The sequence below is a fragment of the Battus philenor genome, unplaced genomic scaffold (assembly GCF_028537555.1).
Source record: "Battus philenor isolate CCGP_79_NKW_IND1 unplaced genomic scaffold, ilBatPhil1.0.hap1 SCAF_9, whole genome shotgun sequence".
NCBI classification, from domain to species: domain Eukaryota; kingdom Metazoa; phylum Arthropoda; class Insecta; order Lepidoptera; family Papilionidae; genus Battus; species Battus philenor.
In genome coordinates, this window is record NW_027181759.1 from 482,501 (window position 1) to 504,757 (window position 22,257).

The 22,257-nt window shown below is 35.0% G+C and overlaps 1 protein-coding gene across 1 annotated transcript in view; it reads left to right on the top strand.

Moving 5' to 3' along the window:
* The window catches only part of LOC137932247 (uncharacterized), a 33,026-nt gene extending 11,084 nt beyond the window's left edge, over positions 1–21,942 (top strand). Inside the window, exons 2-6 of the mRNA XM_068775850.1 lie at positions 13,073–13,242; positions 14,460–14,637; positions 16,041–16,180; positions 20,466–20,697; positions 21,842–21,942. Coding sequence (XP_068631951.1) covers positions 13,073–13,242; positions 14,460–14,637; positions 16,041–16,180; positions 20,466–20,697; positions 21,842–21,942 — 821 coding nt within the window. The remainder of the gene's footprint in view (positions 1–13,072; positions 13,243–14,459; positions 14,638–16,040; positions 16,181–20,465; positions 20,698–21,841) is intronic.
* The last annotated feature ends 315 nt before the right edge of the window (positions 21,943–22,257 follow it).

The window sequence follows — 22,257 nt, forward strand, 5'->3', positions numbered from 1 at the left end:
TTAAAATCTTCTTATATTTTTTAAATTTGTTCATTGAATTGTTCCTTTTTAAGAAAAGGTATAAGGTCTTAAAGGATTCTCTATGATGTCTTTAATAATAAAATTTTACTTTTGTAAAATATTTTCATTGTACAACATGAACACTGTCAAAATATTCCAAAATTTACCTGCGGAACCCTTCTTGTTAATACTTAAAGAATTGCGAATAGTTAATAAATGTTAAACCAGGCCTCCGGCTCCCTCCCCGGACCCTCCGGGGCACACCTCATACCACATAACAAGCTACGCCCGGGCTTATTTTCTCGTAAACTTCACAATCGATGTATTTTCTAGAGCATTCAAGGCTGTTGTGGTACATTAATAATAACAATGACGGTGGCTTGTTCGAGCCTTAACAGAACTTACGGTTTGTATCTGAAGGTAATATAACCTCGAATAGTCTAGCGTTTTTATTTACTAATTCATTATATTTTGATCAAAAAGTAAGAAGAATTTGTAAATAAAATGTAAATTATTTATCTTTCCAAATCAATTTCATCGCCATCAAAGTAATCATCATTCGATAAAACGCACTTTTTCCAAAAAATTTACCAGTAATTGAAACAGTTGGAATAGTCCTCTAGTATAGCCTTCAATGCCTCATTTGATTCGGTTTTTACCTCCTTAAGGGCATCTCGTGGTTGAATTGAGACGTGGTCACTTACCATGGATGTTATAAGAAGGCCTGTGGTCATCCAGAAAGCAACGAAGAGGCTGTCTCTTGATTAGGAAGAATGAATAATTTACATTTTATTATTAAATACTTAAGTAAGAAAAGGACCAATATTTAGCCACTTCCGCACATGCAGTGGTAGTCGTGCAACAAAGTGCACCGCCCGCCAGCCCGCTGATAAATGCGTATGCGGCAAACAATGCGAATCACATAACCGCCACCGCCAAATTACTCAACACGTGTTTCAACCCTCCATGGGGCATCTTCAGAAGTTATGTTACACCGATTAGTGCCAAACACAGAGTCCTCTGAGAGAGTCGCTGGCTGGCGGTGCATTTTATTGCACGACTACCACTGCATGTGCGGAAGTGGCTAAATATTGGTCCTTTTCTTACTTAGGATCGACTTCCGCAAGGTAACGCCTGATTCCATTAAATACGGGAGTTTTAAATTACAATTTCACCTTACTTTTTTATCAAAGTATGGTATTCTTTCACAAAAATACATTACATTAATTTATATAACGCAATAATTATCTCTGTGAGTTTTATTCATCACAACGTTTCATTTTGTTATCGGACAGACTCTCACTGCAAGTCATGGGCCGCCGTCAAAGATTGCTACAAAGACCGCCGTTCAGAGACTTTCCGTGATTTTGACTACGTCGTCGATCCACTTGTGGGAGTCTACCTAAACCTTATCTACCTGTTCATGGTAGCTCGAGAACCTTTCGCCGATTGCAAGCAATTCAATCTTTTCATTCTCAAGCTCTTAAAACTCTTTTTAAAATCCAATGTAAATTTTAATAGAATTTTTTAAAGGCCCCTGTTATTCAATTTTTTTTTCACATCTAATTTTAAATCCGCACTCTAAATCGATTCATCTTAAGTTCTTTCATTATTTTTCTTACTCTCCACATTTCGTCTGTCTTACTCTTTCATTCCATTTCCCTCTTTTCCGATCCCTTTCTTCCATCACCTAATTCCTTAGTTTTTTAATTTATTTATTATTGTAAAAAATTTTGTTTTACAGTTATTATTTTGTATACAATTTATTTTATTTGTTTAGTTAAACAAAGCAATAAATATGTTTGAAATTTAAATGTTGTATAAATAATTTTCATATAACATTCCTTGCGGTGAACACGCTTCATGTTGCTTTATGTAAATATAAATCAATACTTAGTCTGGCCATAAATACTGTTACTATTCAAAAAAAGAAAATATTACGTTTGAATTTGGAATCTGTCATTTTTATATGATTGCTTGATGTGTTTTCTTATTTTCGCGCCATTATATTGTTAAATATTTTGTTATATTAAAATGGAGTGGGGTGATAAAGAGAACCGAATCGCTGTGATTGCCTTACATAAAGTAGGTATGGAGAAAAGTGCAATTTTTAAAACCCTCCACCCGCTTGGTATTAGTCAAATGTTTGTTTACCGGGCTATTGATAGGTACAATGATACCTCCTCTGTTTGTGACAGAAAAAGATCTGGCCGTCCACGTACCGTTCGTGTGAAAAAGGTGATTAAAGCAGTTAGGGAAAGAATTCGAAGAAATCCTGTCCGTAAGCAAAAGATTTTATCTCGGGAGATGAAGATAGCTCCTAGAACCATGTCGCGTATATTAAAAGATGACTTAGGACTTGCAGCCTATAAGAGACGTACTGGTCACTTCTTAACTGATAATTTAAAGAAGAATAGGGTGGTAAAATCCAAACAACTACTTAAGCGGTACGCAAAGGGAGGTCACAAAAAAATTTTGTTTACGGATGAGAAAATTTTTACAATTGAGCAGTATTTTAATAAACAAAATGACCGTATTTATGCTGGAAGCTCTAAAGAAGCTTCGCAATTAGTAAACAGAGTACAACGTGGGCATTATCCCACTTCAGTGATGGTTTGGTGGGGTGTTAGCTATGAAGGGGTGACTGAGCCATATTTTTGTGAAAAAGGTATTAAAACGTCGGCACAAGTTTATCAAAATACCATTCTTGAGACGGTAGTTAAGCCTTTAACTAACACCATGTTCAATAACAAAGAATGGTGCTTTCAACAAGACTCGGCACCGGGTCATAGAGCTCGATCCACCCAATCTTGGTTGAAAACTAACGTTCCGGACTTTATCAGCACTGAAAACTGGCCGTCGTCAAGTCCTGACCTAAATCCATTGGATTATGATTTATGGTCAGTTTTAGAGAGTAAGGCTTGCTCTAAACGCCATGATAATTTGGAGTCCCTAAAACGATCCATTCGGTTGGCAGTGAAGAATTTTCCTCTAGAAAGAGTTCGTGCTGCTATTGATAACTGGCCTCAACGTTTAAAAGACTGTATTGCAGCCAATGGAGACCACTTCGAATAAACATTGTATATTTTTAATAGTTATATATTGATGTATTAAACTAACTCACTATGAAAGGAATAAATGTTACGTATAAAAAAAAAATCGTGCTTTTCTTTATAACAATATTTATGGCAAGACTAAGTATAGAATTATAAACACGAAGCACTCAAAAAGCTGCAATTATTTAATTGTAATTGGTGCGAGCTTTTTTGTGCTGGTAATCCTGGATTAATATAGATAATATTAGAAGCAGTGGGGGCCAGAGTAGACCAGAGCACAAGCTGTAGAGTATTGAAACTTGCGATCTACAATCCTAAATAATTAAAATTTTGTGTATTAATTATATATGATTGACAATGCTCACAAACGATATTCCAAAGGATGGGTAGCAGCACCATGATAAGCGTGGTGATTATGTTATCTCCTCGTAGATATCTTTGGAGGAAGACTATACCTTGCTGTGGAAGTCCATCGGATGAAAATAAGTTGATATGATATGATAATATTATTAGCATTAAGAAGAGACATTTTGTCATTTAATCGTTCGAAACTTTTGCCCGTATAGCGACTTAAAAAAGGTCCGATATTTGCTTAACTTAAAACTTAGGATCCATCTAATCATATTTGGAGTGAGCCACGCTCTAAGGGGACCGAAATTAGGAACGTTTCACGTACATTACACACCGGGGACTCGGGTATCGGCAAACAATCGGGAGGGTTTTTTTAAACTTTCGGAGTTGCAAACCTTTTTACGTATCATAAGGGATTTCTTTTGGAAAAAAAATTACAAGTAAATTTAATTTATTTAAATATAATGCTGAAACAATGCTGAAAAAGTTGGTTAAAATAAAACAGACTCTATAGTTATATGTTACCCTATATGTATACTCCTCTATATAATAAATTAATATATGTCTGTCGTGATACGTAATATAAAAGTTTTTGTATTATATGTAACCATAGATGCTGGAGAAGAATAATAATAATAAAAAAATATGAATAAATTAGTAGAATTAATAAGTCCCTGTCCCACACGAGATAGGGGAACGAGAGGTCCCCAACAGCGGGAACCATTTAAAAAAAAAACCATAGATGCTGTAAATTATTTAAACTATTTGAGTTTTTGTATTATGACGAAATAATGCTGTTTAATGCAATCTATAATATGAAAGGAAATAAAATATTCAGAGAAAATTTTCATGAAGCCATCATATGACTGCCTTGCCATGGTGTGATTTATTTATGGGCAATTTTGTACAGCTTATTCTAAGATTTTCTACTATTTGTGTGCCAGTATTTATGCAGCGGTTGCCTTTTTCGCCACATCGATGAATCTTGCGATCGTATCGTATACAAGCGCGAGTTCGTGTGACGTTAAACAGAAGACACCCTCGGGCCGTACCTAGGGTGTCTTCTGTTTGATGGACAATGATGGTCGCTTCGTTCTTTAACCCTTGAGCGTCATGGATGGTAAGCTTCCTTGAACCTACCCCATGCTATAGCCTTGGTTATTGAGAGTTTTTTCATCGGCTTGTATGTGAGACAGGTGGTTTCTCTGTTTTGAGACTTTCTCTCGAAAGGACTCCTACTTACGGAGTGCAATACCTCTTTGGAAGAACATATCTTCTCGTACACCTCTTTCAGGCCATACATGACATAGTTAAAGTTCTGATGGGTGCACTACAGCTTCTAAAAAAACATACTACAACACTGCGGAAAACTATACGAAGACACAAGCTGATTTTGATGGAAATCTATGGGGGAACCCTAGGTCCAGCGGTAGACGTTTTTCGGCTAAAAACGTAAAACGAAAATATTTTTTTTCCAGTTTTACTTTCTTTTATTTTTTTCTTTATTAGGTATAGCTGTGCCCAGCGATATTTTTCGCGTGAAATTTAACAAAAATACTTAGTTTATTCCATTTTTATTTTATTTTAATTATTTGAGCCGGACATGAATTTCAAAATTCTCACATATTCTTACACCACCCACAACACAAAATGTCATCCTTCCTTCGCTGTTTTCATTTTAATTCAAAACAGCATGAACCATCACGGCGATATTCGGGTATTGCCGTGATGGTGCCGTGATTCATTTGAATGACAGTGGCGCTATCTGTTGAATTTGTTTAACTTAGAAACTTTGTGGGCTCATGCACAACTACTTTGCTGAAGATGATCACGTAGTCAAATGCTTAGTTTTGATTCTATAAAGGACATAAGATCATACATTCATACACATACACACACACACACACACACACACACACACACACATGTACATATATGTATATACAATGTATTAAATGAAGATGTTATTATACATATTTATAGTTAAGTACTTTAATATAATATTATTAATTAGATGTTCGCTTATTATGTTAAGGTTAACAAATCTTACATGGGTCTGAGTATACGCATACATAATAAATTTCTACAAAAAAGTGTAGCTGAATAAAAATATTCTGTTTTATGCTTTTAATGGTATAATAGAAATGAGCAGTGCTTTCCCAGCGTTCGTCTGCTTTTCGATCGTAAAATAGAAAAAAAGTACCATAAAACCCAAGCAGGCATCTGTTGTTAAAGTAAATGCTAATAAATTTAATAATATTAAAATAATAATATATTAAACCTGCTAAACAAATTTCTGTATATCGTCCCAAAAAGGTTTCGTACGTATTGTTTGTCGCGAAATAACTTTAAGCAAACATACTGTTTTACCAAAACTTATCTTGATTGTTGTACCATTGTTTGCTTCGTGTTGTGAATAATTTTAGAATAAGTGAAGTTTGTATAATTTCACTTATTTACCAACAAAACGCCGGTGGTTTAGTAGATAAGATTGGTAACTTATGCTCGTAGGTCGCAGATTCGATCTTATATAAGTTAGTAGAGTTGGGAAAGCGACGAATCGCACTCGGATGGACAGCATTCGGGCAGCTCAAAAGCCTCTTCTCATCCAAGATACTGCAATAATTGAGGACAAAAGGCTTTAATCAATGTGTGTTGCCGGTGATGACATACGGATCTGAGACGTGATCACTTATGACAGGCCTCATAATAAGGCTCAAAGTCAACTAGAGAGCAATGGAGAGGGCTGTGCTCGGAGTTTTGCTGCGAGATCGAATCACAAATGAGGACATCCGCAGAAGAATCATGATCGCTGGTGCAACCGATGGCCGTTGGGGCTGAAAGGTTCTCAAGTGGTGACCACAAGGCGGTAGACGCGGCGTGGGTGGACCCTCTAGGTGGAGCACAGAACACTCGCCACACCGCACTTCCTGCAGACACTCACAACACTTCAAGCGCAAACCACTCAGCATCATCAGCTACCACTGCACCTGCAACACTTTACATAGGTCGTCGCGTTCTACATAACAAAACAAAACACTACCCACGCCACAACACCCGTTTTTAGTGAGCGGCCGCCCGTTTCCTAACCGCGAATAGCGTGGGTGAATCGTAGATGGATCTGGATCCCTCTTCGACTCACCTGTGATCCACGCTATCGTCACAACCCACAAGCACACTCCAGCAACACGCCCCGTCAAAGCTCTACCACGAAGAGCCTTAACAACATACGAGCGTCCCCGTGAAACTGGTAGGCGCCCCACCAGCTTTTAGATTCTAGTTTTAAATCTAGTTCACACGCTCTTCCGATTCGTGAACTCAGTACCGATGAGGCTGTAAAAGCCTTAGGACTAACAGCATTAAAATCTTCAGAAACAATACAAATCTAAGTGGATTGACATAGTAAAGGTGGCGGGAAGACATTAGATGCGAACAGCTCGGGAACGGTCATCGTGGCGATCCTTGGGAAAGGCCTATGCTTTGTGGGCATAGGCTGAAAGAAAGTGGAACCTTTCTAGCTTTAAGTTGAATCATGGTACTATAGTCAAGCTAAATTTAATTCAACAATATCATTCACAGTATCATACACACCTACAATATTTGTATAGGCTTCACATCTATACGTATTGTACATCCTTCTATTTTTCATTCCTTTAGATTCACATAAAAGTATGATAAAAACTAGAGTTCGGTTTTTGATATAGTAAGTAAGAAATACTTAAAAAAATACTATTAATAAGGTAGTATAAAGTCTCTACCGTCACGTAAGTTGTATGGTGACCACAAAAAGGTTTTTCTGAGGATTAGTGTACATAGACCTTAGATACATTGCTCTAACTACTACGAACTTCGTAAAAGAAGCCTCAAGATTTGTTTAAAGAGGTTATTGTAAATAGGTGTAAAAGCCTTGAATAATTTGCTAACAAATATGTTACATTACCCCTTTAAAATGAAACATAACAATTTTTTATATGTACATTATAATATCAATCATATAAATGAGTCAATAAACCACATTCCACGCATTTCGATCAAATAAAAACCTTTGAATGCTATAATAAGATCTATTTAATAGTATACTTTTAATTTATAATTTAAAACTTATAAAAGGAACGTTTTAGGTATCTATTTGAAATTTATTACACGTACAAAATTTGAACGTTTCGTGTTCATTTTTATTTATATTATTTTTCAAGTGTCTGTCACTATTTCACATATAAGATTATAAATCGTGGTGCAAAAATATGTTATTAAAAATGAAAAAAATATAAAAATAAAAATAAAATTGAAAAGCAACCATTACAATGCTAATTTCTTTAAAGATGTCTCTCGTGGAATCTCAGGCTCTTAGGTTATATATTGTCTGTACTGGTTTTTGTAAAATAAATATAATATTAATATAGTCGCCACTGCTCCATAACAAAATACCGCAAGACAACGTGTCTTAACTTTTAAAAAAGTCTTTTAATGTTTTATCTAATATTATATGTATATTTATATACTATACTGTATTTATGAATATATATGAATTTACGCTTTATATGTATGTATGTTTGTATATGAGTAGGTTTTACCTATATGTGCACTGTACTTGTTATTTATTCCTCTACTGTTTCTATATTATAGTTGTCTCAAAAATTGCGTCGTGTTATAAGACCGCCCATTGTGCTATTGTCTTTACTATTATGCAATTATGTATATATATTTTTGCGTTATAAAGAGTTTTTAACGTTCGATGATCGTCTTACTTTTTTAACTACGAAGTCAGTCGCGTTGAGTGTATTTGCGAGTATATACTGTAGTAATAATTTACAATACCCGGCGATAAATATTGCACATCGAACTTTAGAAAGAGACAATCGGCTATTCGACTTCGTAGAGCATTATCTCTGTCCCACACACTGTTTGTATTTTGTATGACAGAGATATCGGATACTGTACACAGTACGTATTTAAATTACATATTAATACTTCTTTATGTTGTGTCCTGGACCTTAATCGATAAGTTACTGATGGTTAGTATCGACAACGTCACATCACTATTTCCGTATTATACGTAAAGTATTAATATAAGTAATTTTACTTGCGTCGGCGCAGCGTTTAAATCAACCTTGTTTATCGCGGAATTGAACTACATACTACATTAATTGCTAGTATTTAAAAATATCGTCTCACTAGCTAACTTACAATGAGATCTATCGGAAATCCGTGCAGTAGACCTGTGCCCAGCAGTGAACCTCCTGCGGCTGTAATGATGACAGGATTTCTACCCACTGAAAGCCCAGGTAATCGCCTTCAGTTCCTAAGAGATGTCCAGGATAGTTATTGCCAGATTCTTTGAACTAGGATCTATGAGCTATGAAGAATTTTGATCTGAACATCTTCTCTTTTTAAGCCGATAGAAAACCATTGCTTGGCATAGGCATCCTTTAACCTTTTAAGTGCCATGAGGACCGCCGGCTACCTCACGATACCCAACAATAGGTGCCGTGAGGGCCGCCGGCTACCTCACAATTTTTCATCTGTACATCTAAGGAATATTATTTTTTTCCAACCCTCCGGTAATTATTAGCTTCATTAGGCACCTAGCAACTGGATCACGGGATGGTATACGATTTGCAGCATGTTTTAGAAGCGGTTACCATGGGTGCCAATGAGACCGCGGGCGGCTTCACTTTTTATATAAAATTTACATTAGAATATTTATATAGAAACCTTTCTTTGTATTGAATTAACAATTCATTCATATTTCAAAGCTGGCTTTGAAAACCTATCGTGTTTTCTGTGTTACAAAAACGTGACCCGCCGGCGACCTCATGGCACACCGAGTACTGTATTGCCTTTAAGTGCCATGAAGGTCGCCGGCGGTCTCAGTACATAATGATATACATAATGTGTTATATTCATTCATAGAATGTAAAGATCCCAAATTTTCACATAAGGAAAGCCTACACCTGATATTTCCATTTGACACCTGGGGAAGTCATGGCCAAAACAGCTTGGCAGTTGGAAGGTTAAAGTAAGCACCGATATTCGGTCCTGCGCTGCCCCCATTAAGTAACTTCCTGCCAGCTTAAATATGTCCTCGTTTCAACTAATTTATTTTATTAGATACTAACTTAAAGTAATGTCAAAATAACTTAACTAACACCCTAGCGCAGCTCCCAACTTAAATCGGGTTATTTGGACCAAGCTGGATATCTTACTATTATACTTAGTATTAACAGGATATACGGTTCCGCAGGAATCGGAATAGCTTTGTAGCTTAAGCTGCTTCCTAAAGTTACCCACTAAGTCGATGTTAGTTCCGTCCATCCGTGCTTTTCCTGATGTACCGAGCTTTGATATATCCCTTTAAGTTGTCTTGTCAATCTATCTATTAATATAATATAATATGTAAATTCCATTGTTGAATATATCTCAAGTTAATTTATTTATTTATGTCAGGTGATAGACGACCAGTATAAGGCATAGGCTTTCCCCAAAGATTGCGACAATGATCGGTCTTACTCCTCCAACTTGCGATTTCCCGCGAACTTGACCACTTCTTCGGTCACCTAGTATGAGGTCTAACACCAATGCCGCGTCTACTGGCTAGTTTTTTTTTATTGGCCCCCGCTATTGGGAGCCTCTCGTACCCCCTATCTTGTGTGGGACTATTCAACATTATTTAATTTTTCACAACCTTTTTATTTTCATTATCTTTCGTTCTTTTCATTCTTGCCACAATTCTTCTTTCTTTCCCTTTCGCTCTGTAACGCCTTTCATACATCCCTCATTACTCTTTTACATTTTTATTATTTTATTTCTATATAGAATTATTACAATATCACTTGGTTTTACATTATTTTTCTTTGATTTTTGTTGTTTACATTTTTATTAGCTTTTATTTCTATCTATTACTATACTTATTATTTTTCTACAGAATAGGAGGAACTCTTCTTTGTTTTTTCTTCTCTTATCAGGCTATTGATTCCTCCCTGATTTTCACACTAGACTGGCACTCGTAGTCGAACCGGAGTCCCCCGAATGCGGGACACTGGGCCACGTGGTGGATAACGGTCTTGTCCACGCCCGGTTCACAAAAGCACGAGGGGTCCTCCTTGAGCTTGAACTTGTGAAGGTACTCAGAGAACCCCCCGTGCCCTGTGAAGAGCTGGGCCGAGTCCGCGTCCACCTCGACACTGCGGAGCATGCGGTAGGCTGAAATGGCGTCCGGGAAAATTTCCTCGTCACTGAAGCCGTCGTTCTTTCCATATACCTCCTGTTCCATTCGTCGAGCGTCGAGTTTTTTTTTTATGACCCCCGCTATTGGGGGCCTATCGTACCCCTATTTATGGTGGGATAGGGACTTTTTGTGCAAATTTATTTAATTTTTCCCAGATTTTTTTTTATTTTCGTTCTCTTCTTTCGCACGTCACACTATCTTTCGGTCATTTCTTTCATTCCATAATTCTACTGTCTTTCCCTTTCGCTCTGTATCGCCTTTCATTCATTCCTCATTTCTTTTTACATTTTCTAATTAGCAGAAGTCTCCAGTCTCAGTTGTCTGGCGAGTTGTCGGCAATCGGGTGCACGAGCGATTTGTCCTGCCCACTGGAACTCCAGACGAGTAATTCTTCGAGCTATGTCGACTACTTTGGTTATTCTGTAGTTATGAATCGATGTCGAAACAAAGCTCCGAGCAATACCCTTTCTTCATTTTTTATTTTTATTTTTAACGGCTTCCGTTATTGGGGACCTCTCGTTCACCTATCTTGTGTGGGAAAGGGCCTTTTAATTTTTTATTAATATACACACACCTCTATTTATTTTCATTTTCTTCTTTCATATTTCTTATTATCTCTCTTTCTTCTTCATTCTTTCTACAGTTTTCCCAGTCTTTCATTTCCGTTCCGTAATTCTTACATCCATTCTCAGCCACTACATGCTAATTCTAGTTTACAATTTTATTTTACCCTTCCTTCATTGGTCTCTGGGTGACTATAGGTCTTCTTATAGCATCCATGTAAAGTGACCACGTCTCGATTCAACCACGAAATGACTTTGAGGAGACAAAAACCGAATCTAAGAAAGTCTATATGTCTATACAGGAACAAGACAGTTTCAAGGACTGGAAAAATCGTTGGTAAATTGTGTTTTACATGACGGGAATTACTTTGAAGGGGATGAAATTGATTTGGAAGAATAAACAAATTGACCTTACATTTTGATCATGGTATTATGTAGTCAATTTTAGGGGCCTTAGTGTCTCGAGTAGAATCCAGTCTGACCAAGCTGATCTAAATTTTTTTTCTTTTTTTTTTTTGGTCCCCGCTATTGGGAGCCTCTCGTACCCCCTATCTTGTGTGGGACAGGGACCATTTTACATTATTTAATTTTTCACCAACATTTTTATTTTCTCACTCTTCTTTCGGGCATCATATGATCTAACGTTCGTTTCGTTTCTGTCTTACCACAATTCTTCTGTCATTCCCTTTCGCTCTGTTTTGCTTTTCATTGATCCATCATTACTATTTTACATTTTCTTTATTTCATATTTTTATTTTATTTCTTTATAAGCTTATTACATTATCACATTATTTTTATTGATTTTGGTTAAGCTGATCTAAATTAGTATCATACTTAATAAACTTAAATGATTAAACAAAATTTTATGTAGGCAATATCTTTTAAGTTATGAAGAACCGGCGAGCGAGAGTCTATGATGCCATTATTTCTACCGACGCTTTAATGGTGGGATTAAAGATTTAAGATTGAATTATCATGTTTAAATTTTATACATGTTATTATTTAGGATATAATATATCGAGTAATATATCTTCAATGGTTGCTAACAAAGGCTGACGCATTACAATTTCTTTTACATTTTAAAATTAGTAACAATTCTTTTATCTTATTATTTAATAATGAAGTATTCTAAATAAACTGTAGTTCAAAAGGCGAGTTCAAATTGTTAATTAACAAAATTTACATTAAAACTAAATATAAAGGTGCTGTCTAACTGTATCGCTCGCCCGGGAGCTTTAAGCGAATTAGTACGGAGGTAAGGTAAAGAGTCGCGGACCGATGTTCAAAACAAATAATAAAGGATCTCCCGATAGGGATTTGCTTTTATCCTCTCCTTTGAGCCTCTTTTGTTTTTAAGTAACGATTTCTTATAAATAAAATTGGAATTACAGGAAAGACATGTTTCTTTCACGTATTGTATATCGAACTCTTAAAGCGAAACATAGCTTTGATAATAATATCGATTATATATATACACACACACTTACATATAAATGAAACACATATAAAAATATCTATGTATGTATATATATATATATATATATATATATATATATATATATATATATATATATATATATGTGGGTGTGTGTGTGTGTGCGAGTGCGTGTGTGCGTGCGCGTGTGATCACTTTATGCAGGATTTATGTAAAAATATTATAGTCTCTTTCTTATATTTTCTCCTTGAAAGCTTTTGGATCTATAATCCAATCATCCTGTATATATACAGGACAATTTTGGCTTGTTGTCTCTACTTCATTATTATAAGTACACCAGACTCTGACCAACTTAGGTTGAATCAACAAGACATCCATGATTGTTTTCTGTTGACTCGATATGGTTAGATAACAATTTAACGTTTCCTTTCTATTCCAGCTCGAAGTGTGTCTCATACGATCACAATGCTGGAGGTGCCGTTGTGGGCAGACCCGCGGAAGGAAGCTGAACTCCGCTGCATGTACACGCGGCAGCCACATGACCCGCCGCTCCATTCCGTGAAGTGGTACCGAGAGACGGACGAGATCTTTCGCTACACTCCTCAAGAGGTAAACTTCTTGACTATAAATACAAGTAAGCAGAATTGGATGCAGATGAGAGGGTAGACGTGAATGAAGGTTTGAACTTATACGTAAACATAGATGCAGGCTTCGACGCGGACCTAGACACGTATGTTGAGGCTGTTGTAGGTACAAACGTAGAAGAAATTCCAGTGGACGCGGACATAAACACTTAAGTAGACGCGAATGTAAATACATATATACACTCGAACAGAGATGCACACGTTAGTTAGATGATACACACAAACTTGAACATTGACTTAAAGGTGGTGGCAAATACAGTACATGATGTACACGCAGACGTAGGCTCTGACGGTAACATAAACTCAGACTTGCAATACGTAAGAAACAAACAGAAAATTGATAAATAAGACCCACATATATAAGTTACAATTCGGACTCCAACTTAGCATTGTCTGAAGCAATTTTTTCTGCAGTGATTTTTATTACCCACAGGGTTGGTATATGTCACTACCACCATGATTTTAAGACAAAAAATACATAATACTGCTCACTAATTAATTTTCTTATGCAAATGGTTAGGAAACATCGCAGCAGTGCCTAAGCTCCGTGAAGAAAATTGAGAATATTAGATTCTTTTTCTAATTGCGAATTGGGTAAATGTATCTAAGAAGATTAAACTATTTCAAGCCCAAACACTTCAGTATTAGGTCTCATGGCGTTACCTTAATTGAAATTATAATTACCTTCGTAGAGCTTACAAAAGTTTCAGATAGTTCTTAATGAAATTTCTTCCTCTTCAGCTATACCTCGCGATATGAGTAGTCTAGAAAATAATTTCGTCTATCATCTATATCTATGCTTAAAATTGTTCGAAATTTTTCGTATTTAAAGGTCCCCTTCGTTTCATTTTTTTGGCTCCATTATTGGGGTCTCTCGTTCAACCCCGGCAAATATTGGCAGGGACTTTGTTATTCATAGGGTTAAATTTTTTAAGTTAAAGTTTTTTGGTCTTTCATGCTTCACATTTACTTAATTATTCCTTCACAGATTCTTTATCATTTACCACATACCTTTCAAATATCGCCTCTCATTCTTCCCCACGATTTCTATATCACAGATACAGTACAATTTGCTCATTTTACTTTTGGTTTACTTACATATCACATTTTGATTGTCTCTATTATGTTTTTACCTCCCAATTTTGTGTATTAGTTTTATTATAATTAATACCTTTGTTACAGTTCGAGACCAGAGAGTTCAATGCCTCTGGATTGACGATCACAAACAGTTCCTGCGATCTAAGCGCGTGTGTTATTACTGTGAAGCCAGACCGAGGTACCGCAAAATACACGTGTGAAGTTTCCAGCGAGGGTCCCAGATTCGCTGTGGACAAGCAATCAGCGAACATGACTTTGGCAGGTTAAGAAAATTATTTATCTTTTTAAGAATTTTAAGATATAGGAATAGATAGATATTGGTTACATTGTGAATGTTAAGAAGAAGATAATAAGGGAACTCCTTTTTTCATTTGTTTGTTTAGCATAGTAAATATATTTTAGATGAAGCATCAATGTTACTTAATTTAGATACAAGATATGTCCATTGGGACTAAAATCTGATTATTTTCATCTTTAAAGAAATTAGAGCGGTGTAAATAGAAATTTTCAACTGAACTATCCGAACGAAATAGCTGTGCTCTGCAATGGTTCGCAAGAGAGAGATGTTATACCAGCGTTGTATGTTTGATAACCGTACAAAAATGTTATATACACTGACTATTATGAACTTACCTTTAATATCTATGAGTAGATCGGATCTTTTCAACATGTTAGTGTTTTACCTATCCACAGAAGACTTATTTAAGCAAAGCGTATATAGCTACAATTGGAAGAGAGTTATATACATGGTATGCTTAATGAAATTTTACATTAAATCCTTCTTCATTCTTTACGTATTCTTGCAACATATTTATGATAATATATTTGTACATCTACACTAATTATAATAAAAAAGGAACGTCCAGAGTGTATTTAAAAATACACCGAGAAACCCGGCTGTACAAAAGTTTCGATGGCAAAAAGTGTCTTACTCATTTGAAATAAACCGAATCATTCTTTTTTTTAATTTCCGTAAAATTATATTGAATTGCCATTTGCTAAATTCAAAGAAGTTTCTCCTCCACAACTTTTACACCTCGCGAAGCAGAGTTAAGTCAAAAATAAAACATTTAAAAAGTTGACGATCAATAAGAGTTCTGTTAAAAGTTCCAATTCCGAATAAATTAATTTTATCTCAACCTCTATCCCTATCTCTATCACTATTTCTGTCTCTGTCTTTATCATAGCTATGCCTAGTGCAAAAAACTGTTGAGAATGTTACATTTTGACTCTTCTCGTCTTAGGTATAAGGTGGATTCTTTACGATGTGTTCTTTCATTGTCAACAAAAGCGAGGGTATTGATTACCTAAATAAAGCCAAAAAAATTTAACTTGAGATTGAAGATCCTAAATAACAGTTCTTAACTATTGAATTAAACCTTGATTATTATAAAAAAACAAAGGTAATATAAATATAAATCCATGGTCATTAAATATCATCATCAGGTCATATCGTTCATAGTTGTAAGTACAACGAAGATTAATCAACCATGAAATCTAGATTAAATTAAGCTAGGTAACTAAGTTAGTAGTTAAGTGTACAGAACTTATTGAGAACTTAGATGATCGATATGTAATAGGTCTTCATCATTAACGCCAGAAGAATGAAGGCGCGATGGAAAATCCATCCGTGGTAGAGAAAATTCCTCAATTTTTCCTTTGCAGTGTTGCCAGAATACGATCCACTTATAACCGGTCTACCAACCATCGTGCAAGTGGGCGAACAAGCCCTCGTGAACTGCACGTCGGACTATTCAATACCGGCTGCTGTCATCGATTGGTTCGTTGACTCAGAACCACAGGAGGTTTGTGCTTTTATAATAGTCAATGTATATCGAAATCGAAAACTTTTGTATAAGTTTTTTATATCCTTTTTATATCATGGTATAGGAAATTTTTCACTTTACAAATTACTTTTTTTGTTATAATTATTTCGTAGTTCTACTAGAGTTGATTTTTATTTATTTATAGATAGAATCATTATTCAACAGATAACATATTGAAAGCAGGTGAAATAAGTATCACGATAAGAAAAAAAACTGGGTACTTGATTAAACTCTGACATTTATATATTACCTGTGCCATGTATGTTTACCTATAATATAATGTTATCGTTTCAGCCCATAGATACCCACTACAAGGCGTAGATTTACCATAAAGATATCTATGGGAGGATATACCATAATCGCCACATATGGTATTATGGTACACAGAAGACGTGACTGCCCATCCTCTGGAAACTTCTTAGTGAGCAGTGTCAATCCTATATTATATGAATAAGGCACAAAGTGTCAGCTGTTTAAGATTGTATCTCGTAAGTCGAACTCGGGATCTACGATCGCAAGTATCAATCTTCTACCGCTGGGATACTACCGCTTACTAATATAATTTAAATGAATATTTGTAAGTCTTTTATGGAATATATATATCGACAAATGGACAAGACAAAGGAAAAGTTGTAACAGGCGATGCATTCGGATCTCCCAAGACGTTACGTTGTTGGTCTAATATAAGAAGGTACATCAAAACAGTGTTGTATTGAAAATTTATTACAATCACCAAAAACAATTTGATTATTTTGACAAATCATCACATCAGTATATATACAAAGATCACCAGTGATGATGCAATAATGATATTTGTTCTCTCATCACGTTTTTTCCATCGGACGTCAATACACATGGTTAAAATCCCTTTAAACCTACACCAGGCGTTTTGCTAATATTTTTATGTTGCGAGCAGCCAAGGTATGGAAGAACCTACTGGATTCATTGTTTCCTGCCAGTTATAATTTGGGAGTCAAGTAAAGAGTACAAGTAAAGAGTGAATAGGTTTCTTTTAAGCAAGCGTGTCCTACCTGAAACATTTTTTTTGATGGCCCCCGTTGTTGGAAGCTTCTCGTACACCTAACTTATGAATGGGTTAAGGACTTTTATTTCTTTTTAATAATATTTTCACTTATTTTTTATTTTGGTGCGTTTTTTCTCTTCTATCTTAACATCTTTCATTCTGTCCTCACATTCTACATTTCATCTGTCTTGTCCTTTCATTCCATTTTCCCTTCATTCCAATGCCTTTCATCCATCACCTCGTTTCTCAGTTTTTTTTTAAAAAAAAAAATTTCGTAATTTATTTATATACTTATTATTTTTCTAACATTTGTTTTATTTTATTTACGTTTTTCTTAAATAATTGACTTTCATGTCTTTTTATTACATTTTTCACATCTTAGACATTGTCGCTTAACGGCAGGCGAGATGTAAAATGATTTTCCTATAAGATATATTTACTGGAAATAAATTTGTAATAATGAAAGCAAAATCTTTCAAATCCATTAGTTTATAGTAGACAAATATAATACAACATTTTTTTATGTATAAAAAAACAATTTATGTATCACGTTTAGAAAATGAAAAAGTATCATTTTTAAGATAAGAATAAATATTTTATATCATAGTTTCAATGCCCTCGGAATATATTTTAGGAAATTCCCTCACCGATAACTGGGGTACAGGTATTGATCTTGCACTTGGAATACGAAAACAGAGCTCGTTAGCTAAGTGGGTTAGAACCTAATTTTAAGTTTTAAAACTACTTAATATAACCTAAGGGTCGACGGCTAAGTCATAATGGTAATTCTTTTTTTAAATATTTGTTAATCAAATTTATATTATTCTATTTATTTTTTTTATTTTTACTCGTTCAGGAAACTTAAAAACTAGTTACATTTTAACAAGCGACTTATATATCGAGAAGTCATTACAAGTTTCCGCCTTTAGTAGAACTTACATTGTGAGGATGTGCAAAAGGATCATAATGCTACATAGAAAAAAGTTACACATTAAACTCTATAGCACATAAGGAACAAAGTCTTACATGATACATATAAATATTCACACATACACATGCATGTATACAAATATGCATGCGCATGCACACACTGATATGCATAAAATGTATAAGTAAATAAAAAAGTTGTTATTTTTTAATTCGATAAACAAAAAATCGTTCATGTAATAGATGAAGTCATTGTGTTAAATTATTATTGCAGATGTAATACTGCTAATTTAGGATTTTTTAGGAGTTTTTGGGACTATCAATCTGGCTATCTGACTATCAATCTGACTATCAATTTAAATAATAAAAAAAAAACAGTTTCTTACCACATACATGCTTGTTTTACTAAAAACATTGTATAAAAGTTTAGATAATTTATGTTTTTTTAGGACTAACCATCCTAACAGAATCTAAATCAACTTTGAATTGAAATTAACTTCAAAATGACTGTTACATTGGTATTAAAACTTACATGTGAACTACTTCAATAATAATCATTATCATCACCATCTTAAGATGTCCATAGCTTAACATAAGCCTCCCCCATAAATTTCTAATAGAATCACTGTACTTTCAAAGAAGTTAATACTGCTAGCCCTAATGCTTTTACAGTTTTTTTTTATATGGTCCCCGCTATTGGGGACCTCTCGTTCCCCTATCTCGTGTGGGACAGGAACTTTTTATTTCTAATAATTTATTCATATTTTTTATTATTATCATTCTTCTCTTTCTACAATTTTCCCAGTCTTTCTCTTTCATTCCATTAGCCATGCTTTTACAGTTTCATCTGACATGAGTTGATGGAGCGGAAGGGTCCATTATTAAAACCAGTTGGAAGCTTACAAGATGGCCTTAAAGAGGTCCGTCCACCTAGTGGGTCAAAGTCCTTTCCTGTCAATGGTCTATCTATTCTGCGCCCTGTGTGGTCTGTACAATAAACTTTAGAGTCATATAAATATTTTAAAGTTTCTCAAAGCTCTGAAAATGTAATTAATTTCGAACAAAAGAAACGTTTACTTTTCTCAAAAGACAAAAATTACAACAGACTGAAAGTCGTATCTCCTGTATTCTTGAAACCTAGCTCCATCAGAAATAATGTAAGTATTAACTTTGTTAACAAGGACGAAGGAAAATTATATAAGAAAACCAATTCCGAGCGACCTCACCCTTTCTGCGGCGAGGGACCGAATTTCGGAACTGTCAAAAATGTTATTACGTTTGTAGATTATCTGTGGACGATAAAAAGAATTACATGTCAAGAAAATTGCCTCGATCTTGTTTATAGTATTATTTTTATACTGTACATATTGCAGAAGATATATAACGCTGTAAAAAAATATTTTTATATGTTTGCTTATTTATAAAATAAGTACATATTTTACACAATGATTGGTGTTAAAACTTTAAACGAGTGAAAACAAATCACATTTACTGTCAATGAGTTTATATAACATATCCAAAAATCATTGGTTTTAAAATTAAAAAATGACGTAATGATAATGTAGTAAGATAAAAGGTAGGTAGTAAGATAAAAAGTGTTCAATTAGAATTAAGACATTATTTTTTTTTTACTATCCGTCCCTGCAGATTGTATACTGCTAAAAGCTATTAGCCTGTTGCTTTTCAAAACAAAAAATAGATTGACGTAACATATTTAAGAGTGACCTGACGCAGAGTGATTACAAAATCGTGTGAAAGCTCTAAAGCTTGTAGCTGACAAACGAACTAGTAGATATATATTTAAATTAAAAATTAAATAATCATAATGTTTTGGTAAGTATAAAACCCCGAATCGGTTTTTTTTTTTATTTCAAAACACGCTACAATAATTAATGCGAGGAGTTTATCAGAAACTATTTGATGTTTTTGTCCAGGAACAAAGAGTCATAAACGTGTGATGTCTCATGGTAGGGTAACTTCTGAAACATTGGGCAACTAGTTCCACTCGATTATTAAAGAGTGTAGTAAAAGCCGTTCATTTCACTATGACCATGGTTGCTCAGCCAAGATAATATTACTGCGAAGAAAACCATTTTCCTTATAAATTGATGTTTTTTTTTTATGGTCCCCGCTGTTGGGGGCCTCTCGTACCCCTATCTTTGGTGGGACAGGGACTTTATGGGCAATTTTATTTATTCACATAATTATTTTTTATTTTCATTCTCTACTTTCATACTTCACATAATCTTTCATTATATTCTTTTATGCCACAATTCTGCTTTCTTAAATTGATGGTTTAAAACCTCCCCCCAGGATCCGCTCATCACCGGTGAGACGCACGTATCGGGAGCTGATGGAGACGGGCTTCGTGCGTCATGGCGAACGCTTCACGTGTTCCCTGATGACTACGTGACACACCGCGGGTACCTGTCACTACGCTGCAGTGCCACTCTGCCCACGCATCCTCCACATATACGCAGCATGTCCGTGCGCCTTTACGTGGCCAGTCGGCCGCATATATCCTCGTATATGTTTAGTAAAAATAGTAAGTAACTAAACACCATATCATAGCCGTGGTCACCGATGTAAAAGTATCAATGGAAAGGGCACAGTGCTAGTGCCATGGATGGCTGTTGGGGACTATAGTTTATCTAGTGGCGTCGACGAGCTGTGGGTAGTATAGTTCTACCACTAGGTAAACCGATGATATAGTTAAAGTCACGGAAATTCACTGTAGTGGACGCTTATGCCCAACAGTGGGCGTCTATTGTCTGATATAATGCTGTAACACTGCTTTATTTCATTAATCATCTTAGCCTTGAGAGGCTGTTTCAGCTTCGTCGAACTCACTTCTGCAGCTAAAAATAATTAAAGGTAGCAAGGCTCAACCTTGCTTTTAGTAGTTTAGTTCGATATTTATTTATTTATTATTATTATTACTAACAAGGGCTTCTGAAAGAGAAGCTGGTCTTCGGTCTGTTACTTCGTAATTAGAATTTCAATATAAGTGAGCCCAAAAATAAATCTTGACTAGATCTAACAGAAATTTTGGTGAAAATCTTGCAACTGTGTGTTAAGTAAGAAAAGGACTAATATATAGCTACTTCCGCTATGTAGCAGTAGTTGTGCTCTCAACACAGGAGTAATGTTATACCTGAGGATGCCCCGTGGAGGGATGAAACACCGTGTTGAGTGATTTAACGGTGGTAGTTGTGTAATTCGCATTGTTTGCCACATGCGCATTTATTAGTGGGCTGGCGGGCGGTGCACTTTATTGCACGACTACTGCTACATAGTGGAAGTAGCTATATATTGGTCCTTTTCTTACTTAAGATGGACTTCCGCAAAGTTACGCTTGAATCTATTAGGTAACTGTGTGTTATGTTCTATTATATTGATTTATACAAATGTCGGCTATTGTCCACTACGTCATCATCTTAATTATTCCATTTATTTTATATCTGATTTTGTTAACTATTGTTTGATTCAATCTTTCATTTAAAAATTGGATCTAAAATTTTTTAAAAAGTAAAGGAATTATTATCTTATGGAATTGGTAGAAGTAAATTCCTTCAATTTATATTCTCTATTTGTCATACCCTTCAAGATACATTATATTAAAAATGTAATTAGCGTAATAGATTGCTATTATTAAGTACAAAGTAATTATAGTTTATTCTCTTTCGCAGATGCCGTGGCGGAGAGTACTTCAGTAAGGTTTCAAAGAGAAATGTTTGGTTTGACAATATTGGTGTTGGTGGGCCGACAAGCGGTCGTACTTGTGATATGAGATTAATGATTGTTTTGTACGCGAAATAACTTATTGAAGTTATATACGAGAATGAAAAGAACTTGGCAAGTGAAACTATTAAAAAATTAAAAAAAATCAAACGAAAATCAAGTTGTAATATTTTTTTAATTCTTAACTCTTTATTATTTTTATGTGTACATACGTCGTTCGATATTTATATATATGTAAATATAAGTGTAAATATCAGATTGTTTACATTTAAGTATCGAAGAGATGTAACATATATATTTATGTCACCTTCTATGTCTATTCTGTATTATATGTCTAGTGGCGTAGATAGACGTTGGTGTGGTT